Source organism: Pteropus alecto, unplaced genomic scaffold (assembly GCF_000325575.1).
Source record: "Pteropus alecto unplaced genomic scaffold, ASM32557v1 scaffold157, whole genome shotgun sequence".
In the NCBI taxonomy this organism is placed as follows: domain Eukaryota; kingdom Metazoa; phylum Chordata; class Mammalia; order Chiroptera; family Pteropodidae; genus Pteropus; species Pteropus alecto.
The window spans coordinates 4060266-4073327 of NW_006440626.1; the positions used below are offsets into that span (position 1 = coordinate 4060266).

General features: G+C 40.1%; 1 protein-coding gene and 1 pseudogene across 8 annotated transcripts in view; one reads left to right on the plus strand and one right to left on the minus strand.

Annotated features, from left to right (window-relative positions):
- Positions 1–1353: 1353 nt before the first annotated feature.
- TNRC6B (trinucleotide repeat containing 6B) overlaps positions 1354–13062 on the minus strand; it is a 204229-nt gene continuing 192520 nt past the window's right edge. For all 8 annotated transcript variants that reach the window (XM_025050577.1, XM_006917396.3, XM_015593603.2 and 5 more), the window contains 7 exons: positions 10727–10903; positions 9266–9412; positions 8924–9019; positions 6435–6659; positions 5927–5997; positions 3092–3231; positions 1354–2155 (listed from right to left, as the gene is read on the minus strand). In XM_025050577.1, coding sequence (XP_024906345.1) covers positions 1768–2155; positions 3092–3231; positions 5927–5997; positions 6435–6659; positions 8924–9019; positions 9266–9412; positions 10727–10903 — 1244 coding nt within the window. In that variant the 3' untranslated portion in view covers positions 1354–1767. The remainder of the gene's footprint in view (positions 2156–3091; positions 3232–5926; positions 5998–6434; positions 6660–8923; positions 9020–9265; positions 9413–10726; positions 10904–13062) is intronic.
- On the plus strand, positions 3328–3446 carry LOC112484264 (annotated as a pseudogene).

The following is a 13062-nucleotide window of genomic DNA, read 5'->3' on the forward strand; positions in this document are numbered from 1 at the left end:
CATTTTGAATCCAACGTAAGTACATACATGTTGGTTATAACTGTGGATTAAAAGTTGCCCCCTATTCGGCCCAGAGTACTACTACACTGATGCTTAAAAAAAAAAAAAAAAAAAGTCTTTAAATACCGAAATTAAAAAAGCAACATTACAAGGGAAAAAAAAGTAAGAGGTCAAAACCAAAAAAAGGTGCAATACTTAAAAGTCTTTGCTAAGTTATACCTGCCTAAGCAAAACCACATACACGGGAAATACACAACACAGAGAAACAAAAGGAAACGCTTGAAGTACACACTGGTTTAAGAACATTCGTTAAGTAAACGTTTCTGTCAGTGATGGCCTGGTGCTGTAACACGCCATGGCCTGGCACAGGTAACGCTCAGCAAGAAAGGCGCAGAGAGGGAGGAGCTGCGGATGCTTCAGGAGGCTGCTCGCAACTTACTTTTTTGTTTTCATCAAAAGAAAAAGAGAACCAATAGAAATATTGAATTCAGCATTACCTGACTTTGATGAACTAACTTCTCATACCTGATTACACAACAAAGGGGGAACACAGTTTCTCTGCTTTTGAGACATCCATCACGTTATTAAAAACTATCTCATCATCTGTTCCCGAAGTAACGCAAAGGCCCGCATAAAACCTAACAGATATTAGATGTGCCTACTGGCCACTTATTTTTAAAAAAAAAACAGAAATAAATAAACACACAGTTGCTCCAAGAGGTACCTCCCGCTCTCCTAATTTTTTGGACTTGGCAGTGCTCCACTCTACTGCTAGGTTAAAGAAAAGCTAGAGAAAACTCACACTCAGGCTAACTTGCAGATGTAAAGGAACTCCCTGCTTTCACCATTAAAAAGCACTCTGTTCACCTTCACGCAGCCCAATGGAGCTGCTCTAGTAGCGGTGGCTCCCCGCGCTCGTGTGTTCTTTAGTTAAAAAAAATAATAAAAATAAAAAGCAGATGGCCGGCCAGCCAGCCTGCAGACTGTCAGCAATGCAGCTTCTGAGAGGTCAGGGTCAGGGGTCAGGAAGGAGGAGGCAGAGGAGGACACAGGCATACGTACACACAGAGACAGAGAGAAGGATGCACGCGAATGCACATGAACACACGTGCACACACATACCAGAACGAGCATGCCTGGGCAGTTACATGTGCCAGAACACACTGGTATTTATCAACCAGCCAATCACAAATTTTTTCCTTTTTTTTTTTTTTTTTTTTTTAGGTTTTTTGTGTTTTTGTTTTTAAAGTGAGGCTCCGTCAAGTCTTCCCTCCCCCCACCCTAACAATTCTTTTGAATTCCCCTCCCTCCCAAACATGGTAGACCTAAGGACGGAAACACACCCAGTGCAAACAAAGTTAAAAAGCTATTTTTTTCAGTATATATGTTTCTTAGCAACAACTTCCATATAACATGAAAAAAGTGAAAAACTAGAAACTAATTTTTTTAATTTTTTTGTGTTTAAATTTAAATGGTATGTGTACTTGCTTCACATTGTCTTTCTAGGTTGGCGTTCATGATTCAAGTATTTCAAGAGTGATATGTTCTCTTTTTGGATTCATATTCCAAACGAAAAAACTGAAGTTATAAGGGAGGCAACTATGTGCTCAGACAGTCTGTCAATGACCCACCTTTTTTTCTCTCTCCGTTTTCTTTTTTCCTTTTAAAAATGTATTTATTGCAAGTTGAAAAAAAAAACGAAAAGGTCAAGTTAGTGCTGCTGCTGTTCCAAAAAAGGTCACGAGGTCAGAGTTGAAAGTTCTAAGTTCAGATTGAATCCGACCCTCCTCCCAGAAGGTCACCAGGTAGTAAAGGAGCAGGGCTGCCCATCCTATGGGGATCTTCCACAGTTGGGACTCCCCACAAGCTAGAAGAATAGTTTGGGGGCCCCCACAACGAAGCGCCAGCAAGATCGGCCCCGCTGCTGCCGCCAGCACTGCTGCTCCATTGCCCGAGCCCCGTGGACCCACCGAAAAGATTCAGAGCAGGTCCGACGGGGTCTGACTGGGTCTGGCCGGTCTCCAGCGACTGCCAACCTGCTGCAGGTGCACTCGGGGTTGCTGCAGGTGTAGGGGGCTGAGCTTGTGCCAGAAAACGGCTAACTTCATCATCGGTGGCAAACTCAGCCAGGATGGTAGTGTTTCCCAACACACACCTGGAAGAAAGGGGAGGGAAGAGCTATGGATTTAAGGAAAATTCTAAAGCACACGCGGGGACTGAGTATTCCTAGTTGGAAGTGTGGTCCGCTGACTAGCAGCTTCCACATCCCCTGGATGCTTTTCAGAATGCAGAATCACAGGACCGGAACCGGAATTTCAGCCAGGACACTGCGTGATTGAGAGGTTCTGATTTAAAGCGATAAAGTAAACCTCGAGCTATCCAAAGACTACCAGAGGATGCTACAGATCGACATCCCTTGGTAAGTGGAATTTATATGTTGAGAAAAATGTCACCTCTTTTTTTCCCCCATGGGAGGTAAAAGCACATGTGTCAAGCATCAAAGTGGCCCAGCTTCAGACACCTGGAAGTGCTGGGCCAGGCTAGCTGCCTGAGCCCCACCATCGCTTGCTTGTTCTGTATGTAGCGTTCTGTTGTGGCGTTTGCAATCACAAGAAGTCAGCTCTTTCCTGTCTACCAGTTTAGGAGTGGCAGGGAGGGGGATGGTCAAAGTCTGATCCATTCTCACCTACTTCAGAAAAAAACCCTGCTACCCACCGAGACTACAGTATTTCCTCATCACCCACAAAGAAGCCAAAGCAAGCAGTTAGATACTACTATGAAAAGTGACAGCATTTACAGTTTCACATTTTCATAAATATTGGCTTTGTTTTATGATACTTAAAATTTACTGACTACTCCACAAATTCTTTACTTGAGGAATTCTGAATACGGGGCTATGATATACACAGTACAATCCATGCTTAGGTAAGTAAAAAAAGATCAGCCACCTTAGTACCCAATAATTACTTATGCAGTGATGCTGTTTTTGTGCATGTTCTCGTGCATCTTTTTGTCTAATTAAGCAGGTGCTAGAGTACTCACGTGTGCATCTTCACGCGTTTGTCTCAGTGAGCATAGGATGGGTACTCACATGTGCAGTGCAGTTTGGGCCTTGGCCGCCTCCTGTTTGGTGCTGTATCGGATCAGGGCAGTGCCCTGGGTTAGGTTCAGATGGAATGTCAGCAGTGGGCCATGCTGCATGCAGATGGTTCTCAAGGTTGACCCATCAATCTAAGGAGTAACAACATTCGTGAGATAAAAACTGGAGGTGGGATGTGAAAGGAAGTCAAGTGACCTTTCTCATATAAGAATGAGAAGGGCTTTTGGGTCTATGGCCATGCCACCCTGAATGTGCCTGATCTTGTCTGATCTCGGAAGCTAAGCAGGGTTGGGCCTGGTTAGTACTTAGATGAGAGACCATCTAGGAATACCAGGTGCTGTAGGCATTTAAGAAAAAAAAGAGAGAAGGGCTTTTGGTTTGTAAATAATAGTATAAGCACTAAATTAATCTGGAAGAATGAATGAAGAATTCAAAGCAGGGAATACACTGAATAGAGGTCTTAAAGGGAAACTTTAATATATTTAAAGCACTGGGTTGAGATCTAACATGCCCGCTATGCAAATAAAAACGTTTGCATAAATGCAGCTCAAAACAAAAGCGTGTGATTGAACCTGTGGTCCATATTCATTAAGAGGTAAACAAGTGAACGTGCACTGATTTGTAGAGGTTTAAAAAGCAGAAATAAAATGGCACCCAAATTAAGAGTTTAAGAAAACATGCAAAGTTTTCAGCATGACTGATTTAGAATGCTGACTGCTGACCCAGCTCACAGACTATTCTGAGGTCCTCTTACTCCTACTTTGGCCATCTCAAGGTGAGACCAATTCTACCTACTTCTCTATCCTCTGCTGCCCACAGCTAACGGGACCTCTGGTTGTAGTTGCTCACCTTAGACTCTCGCCACTAAGCTGTCCGGTGATTAGGGATAACTGCCCTCACCCCTAACTCAGATGAACAAATCTATTTACACACTCTGATAAATTTATTTGTATCAAGATCTTAACTAGGTTTATTTAAGCTGCCAAGGTCAACATTTCAGTTCATTTCTCTGGAAGGGAAAGACATTACTGTTGGAAGAGCCTTAAAAAGTTGCACTACTGGCGGCAGCAGTGGAAACATTCTGTGGTTTTACCATGGAAACCCTGTGGGATGAAAACTGGCAGTTTCATCGTAGTTCTTTATAGAAAATGATTGGAGAAACAGCTCTCAACATTGTTTCATAGGTGACAACTGACTATAGAAGCATGTAAGTGTATGTCACTAGTGACTTTTCAGGACAGATGTCCTCTAAACCAATTTTAGGTGATTAAAAAGTAAATTTATCCAGGTATCAAATATTTGACCTTTTAACCTTCTTTTAAGCTACAATTGCGATTAGTTTGCTATTAGGTAGTTTTGATTTTTAAAATTAATCAATTCTAATACAAACACAGCCAATCCTTATAGTCATTACATATATATCTATATATACATATATATACACACAGATATACTGTTTTTCATATTATAAAACATAAGTCAACAGCTGGTTAGCTTGCCTAGGCCCCTTTCAAGTGTACCCCTTCTCACATCCTAACCATATTATACCCACCACACTGTGCGACTACTCAGAAATAACAAGGCAGGATATAGTTTTGAGGATGGTTATATAAAATCCTCATATTATTAGCTAAATAAATAACCTGAGGCTTTTAGCTGAGTTATTAGACACAGAGATTAAGAACTGATCCAGACTCTTCCTCACATTAACTATGTTTAGGAAACTGCCTTTCTCAAAACGTACCTGGAAAAACGAGCCATGGATATGCTCCCCACAAATGGGTTCACTGGGCAAATAAATTTAGGAGAAGCTGTATTTCCCCAGAGGATCATAATAGATGTTAGGATATTAAAGGATCTAAGAAGTCTCATAGTGAAGAAACCTGCTTAATTTTGTTTAATCAAGTATATATTCCAAACATATTAGGCCAGAGTCCTATTACTATCCCATGGGAAGCATTCTGGCAAGTGCTAGCTTAATAAAGTATACACGAATCTATTTATGAATGAAATGCTAGACAATTCATTCTGTGTGTCAAAGGCAGGGAGGTATAATCGACCCCTTTAACAAGGTGTTGTAAAGGTTGTGTTGTCAAGTCCAAATGAAGGTCATGGGCTCAGTTTCAGTGGGCTCATTCAACCTCATCTGAGTGTTCAACATAATACTGCTGCTGATATGTCCGTTGTCAAGCAAATAAGGTGGAAAGGAGGGTTGCGTGGTGCAAATAAAGTCCCATCACTGTGGAAACCACTCAGAGGGCATGTGCTGATGACTGCGAACTAGCAATGCCATCCACACAGAAGAAGGGAACAGACGGAAAACTAAAAGTGCCCAGGGAGCATCTAAGCTATAAGATCCACACGTTCCTCCTACTGCAGAAATGAATGGTCAATTATTTATTAAGTAGGAAAACAGTTAATACTGAGCCTCAAGTCTTATTGAATAACTAACACAAAAACAGGTCACTTTTTTTGTGTGCAGTTAAAATACTTAAACATTAGTTTCTGACGTGGTTCTAGACTCTGACAGGCAGATCTACATAGCAAATTATCTCCACTAAATAGAATTCACCAGACAGTACCTCCCCACTCCCACTATTTTATAAACTACATGTGTTAACATCACCATGTTGGCAGGTGTGATCCCCCCATTCAGCAGCAGGCTTTAAGCCTTGTATGTGGAGAACCACCTCTGCAGGCTGGACCTCTCTGTAGTGACCAGGAAATAAATGAGTTTTCATATCTGCCCACCTCCCACATCTCTGAGTTTTTCTCCCTTAACACAATTAAGTCCTATCTAGAAATACCACAAGAAAGCATGAATACCTGTGGAGTGAGATTGTGAAGAACCAGCCAGTAACTAGGACGAACTGAACCACCATCACTCCAGGTAGAAGCTGTAAGCGAAAAATATTAGAAAGAATATTCAAAAAATTAAGAAAGCCATGAGCAAGAAGCATTTTCACATAACCACATGCTTCTTCTCTCCTTTCATAAATCATCATCTCTTTTGTACCTCACTCTGACTTGTATCTTGTCACTGAATAGCCAGTTCTCTTAAGACTTTGATCCCTGTGCTTTATTTGCAAGACAGCATTTTCCGCCTGGTGTACTCACTCATTCAGCCATTTGTCATTTTTACTCCATCAGTACCTGGGAGTTCTTGGGTACCCTTATCGTATACTGACTATAATTCTATTCAAGGGGTACTTTTTCCTATACCAGCCAACCATGACTTCTTCTCTTGTGAAGACTTCATCATGTCTTCACCATTTGTGTTAACATAAGACCTTGTGTTTGAACAATGATGCTCCTTTCGGCAGATCCTTCTCACCTGAGGCAAGCCGTGAGTCCTGTGTCCCCCACCCCCTGACTGATCGCGGTGCTGTGCTGCTCCAGGGAGATGATGGTTTGGGGTTGGTCAGACCAGGAGGTGGGCGGGGCAGCGGTGTAGTGTTCCTTGAGGAAATATGGTTTTTCCACATCTTGTTGGAGAGATGAGTGGGGTTGTGTCCTATGGGATCTGGGGACCATGTTGATTTGTAATCAGGGAACTTTACTATAAGAAAAAAAAATTAAGGAAGGAATAAAATAGGCCACGTCTGTCAACAAATACACATGAATTTTGTGTATATACACATGCACACATATTCTAAAAATAGTAAATGCACATTTTAAGAGCAGCAGTACAAAATATTGTTCTTTGAGCTTATTAAATATAAAATTTTCAATGATTATTACTCTGAATTGACAAATGGACTAAAGATTTAATGAGATAACTAATTCTCTAATACTTTCTTAGCTATACACAACCTGAAAGGAAAGATAAATTCAAGGTGAGAAACCTAGCAGAACTAAAGTATCCTATAAATACTTATTGACTTAATGGAAAGTACATTAGGAAATTACACTTTTCTTGATCCAGAACATTAGATACCAACATTCAAACAGATTTTTAAACTACAAACAGATTTTTATACTTAAAGCTTACTATGCTTTAAGGTACTAATTCAGTGCTGTGGGTAAAATAAACAGTTATTCTCAAGAACTTCAAGTTCAGATGGGAAGACAAAACAGATGAACAACAAACAAAATTGGTAATCCCAGGCAACATCATATATGTTCAGACTCAGAGAAGAAAGACAATGCTGGGCTGTCACAAAGGCTTTGCAAAGACAGGTCTTGAAGGATTTACATAAATGGATGGGCTGAGAGACACAGGAATATATAAGACAAGGTTCAATTTAAATTCTCTTCGTACCAAACATGTTTTCCCCCAATTCTGGCTGAACAACATTTCACAGGGGCAGAAAGGTAAAGGAAAGGTAGGCTGGGGACTGATTAATATACTATCAGGAGTTTTTGCACTAGATTCCGCATGTAGTATTTAAACTAAGTGTCTAAAACTTAGGTGACAGCAAGTGGAATGGAACGGAAGACATGGATATGACAAAGCGACAACTGCAGACTAAACCACCTGGAGACATCATCACTGCCTAGACCCAGGGAGTGAGGCGGAAATGAAGGAGTGAGAAAATATTGAGATTTTGTGGCTAAGTGATGCATGGGAGTACAATTAAGAAAAATACAGAGTTCAGTTAAAAAGGAAAGATAATTTTAGGGGGTGGGAAAATATTTGTTTAGTTTTAGACACTTCTGCGGTGATTTTTGGGTCATCTCTCGGGTGAACGTCCAACTGTAGACAAAAGATAAAACAGTTCAACTTGAGATATGGGCAGTTATAGGAATAAAAGAGTGAGGTGTAAGTGAGTTTTTACATGTAAAAGAAGAAGTCCTTTAAAAGTATAATGTAGGGTGGTGGTTAGAAAAATGGAATACTGAGTTGGCTTCTTCGCACACTCACTCAGACCTGAGGCAAATTCTATCAGATCTTAGAATCCCAGTTTCTTCATCTACAAAATGGAGATAACACCAGGATCTCCCTGTAGACTTTAGTGAAGGTAAGATAAGAATTCATGCCGAAGGCGTAGCACGCTGTCTGGTTTGCAGGAGCATTCAAGAAATGACAAGTTATTACTGCATTGTTGATATGACACAGAGGTAGAAAGAAAAAGAAGACAATTTGTAAGGCTATTAACCTGCAATGTATTAGTAGGTACCTAAGCATTTATTTTATTTGCTTTTGACGGGACAAAGAACAGAAACCTTAATGACTTTAATGGCTTAAGGTCCAACTTTTGCACAACCAAGGTCCCAATTACTAATGATTTGTCTACCAATCTGTAAGGCACTGTATTCAGTGACTTCAAAAGCTTTATTATATCCATTAAGTTTTCCATTCCCTATTGTCTTCCAACCACCCTCTCTCCCCCCAAAAAACCACCCCACACATACATAAAGAAATAAACAAATATTATTGGTAGAATGAATCATTAGGTCCTCTTTTTTTCCCTTGGCCATCTGACCTTTGCCTATAAGCAGAAGGATCTGTGGAGAAAAGCAAACTATAACTGGATGCCTTAGGGATAACGACCTGGATTTAACTGGTTCTTCTCAGAGCCCTTGACTCTCTTAGCACACTGGCTAAAAGAATAGCTCTGTGTCATCAGGATATGACTTCTGCCCTCACAACACTGACAGCTCTCTGCTATTATGTCACATCTGCCTTGTCCTCAAGCTGCGTTTGTCCCATCCTGCCTCTCTGAGACTGGCAGCTCCTCGAGCACATGGTCAACTACACTAAAATATGCTATTCAACTTCTGTAAAAGTATTCCTTAAGAAACAAATGCTAATTTCCTTTGTAAAAGGGCCCCTGACGGGAAAAGGCTGACTGAAGGGCAACAAACAGGTCACACTCATACCTGAAGTGCTATGAACGTTGGTAAAGGAGTTGTCAGAGGCACTGTAGGGCCAGGCACCAGGTGAAGGCAGCGAGGTGTTGAGGGAAGAATTAGACCCTTTGGGTGACAAATGAATAACCAGATGAGAATATTGCAGATAAATGTCAGTATAACAAGGGAAAGCTTGAAGTATTTTCTTTAACCTTCAATAGAAGGGAGAACAAAATATATCTAAAAAGCAATATATTCTTATGTTTTTGGGTTGAATTATTAGATGCTGGCAAGCACAAATGAAGCCACAGATTTGACAAATTTGAAAATGCTGGGTGTTAAATCAACACAAAAGATGTTTTACTCATTTACCTGTGGTGTTATCCCGCAGAAGTTGGTGGTCAGTATCTACAATGGGAGATGTGGCTGTACCCCCCAGCACACTTCCTGGGGTGACATAGGGATCAGATTCAGGGTCAATGTTTTGGATACCTTTCCATGGCACTCCTGGTTGGAATTCTGAGAGAAGAACAAATATTAAAGGTAAGAAGTTGTTCAAAAGACAGTAAAATAAAGTTTTTCTTGATTAAAGAAACAGATCTGTAAAAAGTCTAAATACTCAATCTATTTTATCTAAGATCTTCATCATAAAAATTTTAAAAAGTCAGCCTCAATGTTTACTCTGCTAGCAGCACCTTTGTGCAATCACAACATGTCAACTTTGTCTTTCTTTGTCTGTGAACTTGATGCCATAGCTCATCAGGGCCTGGCCTCAGAAACCTGCTCTTCCTGCTTCCAAGGAAATTCAGGCCTGAGGGCAGGGAGGCAGGATTAAGTAGTCTGGTCCTTGTGAGAACTGTCCAGGCAGCTAGGACAAGAACTGGAAGCAAATCTAGGTTGAGATCAGCGACTTCTCCCACTTATCTCACCAGAGATTGGCTCATATGCACAAACGAAATCACAATACAAATGACCACTACTACATGGAAGGTCCAGGGACAACCAGCAAGAATAATTTGGCTTGCTGTGAGGAAACTTGGAATATGTATATATTTACAATTTTTCATTGGTTAATTTAAATTGTATTTAAAGCTATGTGATAGTATTAATAAACTTTTATTTTCCTAATCATGATGAAGGAAAAAAGCAATATGTATTATATATGAACAATAGGCATTCTATGAGCCTACTTTAATTGAACGAAACTCTACATATTCATATCACAAACATAACCTGTATAGAGAGATTTAGAAGAACATATATCAAATTTTTTTTCTTTTTGCTTTACAAAATTTAAGTTTTTTTCTACAATGAAAACAGATTACTTGTATCGAAATAAAGAGAGAAAAGGAAAAAGTAAAGTCTCCTTGCACTAACAATTGCTAAGCTGGAACCAAACTGAAAACAAATACTTGCTTAATGAATAAACAAATCAAGTCAATGGACCTTTCAGAAGAACTTGTACGACAAGGCATCCTATGCACGGATGAATGCCAAGGGCCGGCTCCAACGTTACTTTCTTTTACCCCAGATTCTACCTCTCTGACCTCCTTTGTCTTATCTATGCTTGTGCAGTATCTACCATACAGCAACTTACCTGGGAGGTGAGCAGTGTCCACACCTTATCTTCCTGACTGAACTCTACAGAGAGCTTATCTAATGAAAGTTTTCTATCTTCCCAAGCACAGCGCACGCCTTGCTTTTAACGAGACAATAATTACTGAGTAGAATAATGAAAGTGAGTGTGTGGCAAAATATCAATCTCTTTCAGAACCTGAAATGAACAATTAAAAAACAAATGATATTCCAGAAAAACCACTGTCTGGACATTACCTGGAGGCCAACTGGCATTGCTGGATTTACTTCCGATTTTATTTGTTGGTGGAGATTTGGCAGGTAACCAGCTATCACCAGCAGGACCCGTATGGCCACCCAGTGTGTCACCCGGGATGATATCGAACTGGTTGTATGGTGACCCTCCACGGGTCTTACCAGGGGCCACTATAGCGCCTGAGAAGAGAGAGAGGAAATTAAGAAATTAATTCACACTTGGAAAGGACTCCTGTGAACAGAACTTGTCTATCTTTTATTCAGAGAAACTCAAATAAATATAGTATTCTGAAGCTTATGCAGTAAAAAGAGCACTAGAATGAGAGGTCATACCCAAGACCCACCATAATTAATAAGCAGGATGACCACAAACAATTCATTTTACCTTTCTGAGCCTTTCAGTTTCTCACTTATACACACAGCACTGTTCTCATTCTTCAACATTCCTTTCAGTTTTCAAATTCCATGGTCTTAGGAAGTTAACGAAACTTTCATAAACCACAAATCATACACCATCCCCACAGTTTCTATGCTAATGACTCAAGAGTGAGAAACAGGAAAAATACTAAACAATTTGCAGCACATAAGAGGGTTTTTAACTACATTTGTTCTGACACCACCCACCCAAGTTCTGCAGTGCTGATCAGGCCTAGTTTCGCTGGAAGAAGCAGTATAAACAGAGGGAAGTCCGCTGGAGAGAAAAGCATCTGCAATTGCTTTAAATTCCAAAGCAATGAGATGGAATTCCTGCCTAGGGTCTTTGCCAGCACAAGACCAGCAGTGAACTCTGCAGCTCTGAGAGCCATGGCCCCACACACGAAGAACAGCAAAGCCTTTGTAACTGCTTTCCTGAGAGCATGTCAGCAGTTTGTCAGTGCCCCTTTCATGAATTTTATAGGCCGGAAAAAAATTTTAGAGTTTAAAATTCCCTTAAACTAACAAAAACGAGCTTTACTTTAAATAAAATTTTTGGCCTCTGTGAGACACCACTCTACTTATTTCTTAAAAGAATTTTTCATGTTGTATCGTGTCACTTGATTTATTCTTAGAGCCATCTGTTTACGAACAGATAAAATTGTTTTCAAGGTAGTATATTAAAATATGTATAAATATTGATTAAAATAATGTTTGGTTTGGCCTAGAAGGAGTATCATCAAAACTACCTCCACGCTCCACTAAGAAGTCATTGATTTTCTGGAGCCTCCGACAAAAATTTGACGTAAGGGCACATTACAGGGAAGTACGAGAAAATGAAAAGCCCAATTCTCTTGGGGATTGCTAAGGAAATGGGGGAAACATTATCTGTAAACTCTGAAAAGGCAAGTGGCTATCTTACCTATGAGACAGCCTCTCCTGTGGCATTTTGTGTTTATTATCGTGCACCTCTCACTTCTTTGGGGAAGGAAGCAGTGCGCACAGATGCTGGGCTTGGAATATTCAGTCCAGACACAGATTTTATAGTTTCTATAAGTCATTCTTGATTTTGTGCCACAAAATCAAATGATGACACTTTGGCGTAGCAGGCAGAGCTCCAAGTGGCCGCGTCAGCAGCCTCTGGATAAGTACATTTAACAGTGGTTTAGGGGAGTGCCAGTCAAGATGGTGTAGTAGGAATATTGTATATGATACTAATATTGCATTTTAATAGAAAATTTTCAAAAAATTAAAGAAAACAAGTTGAGTAGCTTATAAGGGAGCCCTGGAAGGCTGCGGCAAGAGCAATTCAATAGCTATTTATACTTGGTTCTCACAGATGCAGTTGAGTCCAAGTGAATTACTGTCAAATGAAACGAACACTGAAACAAAGGCTGAAAAAAAAGGCTCTAAGACCTTTAATCTGTCTCACAGGGGAATGAAGAAGCTCTGACAGAGAATTATGAAGATGACAGACGCCCCACATTTACAACCAAAGCCCGGAATGCCCTCAATTGCTATCCTGCAAACCCCATAATTTATAAAGAACAGGAAAGCTTTGTGGAAAGTTAAAATCTCATGTATTGATCTATTAGTCATCTTTGGAGATTGAAAGGCTCAAATAACCAACATGATACATATTTGCTGTGATCTCTTACACCTCAAAAAATCTAATTCTGTTCTCTCAAGCCAATTCATACGGGTTTTACCCTAATGGGTGCTCAAGTTCACTGCTACTACCTCGATGCCATATGATTGCCAGTGAGAAATTTTGTTCCCCTTAATAGAACTAGTATTTTAAGTTTCTTATAATTTGAAATATATCAATCCCAATCTTCTTTTCATAGGCGATCATAAGATTTGGAAGGGAAAATCAAGAGACTTGCTAAGAAAAAGCTAAAGATCTGTGCTTTAAAATAAATTTA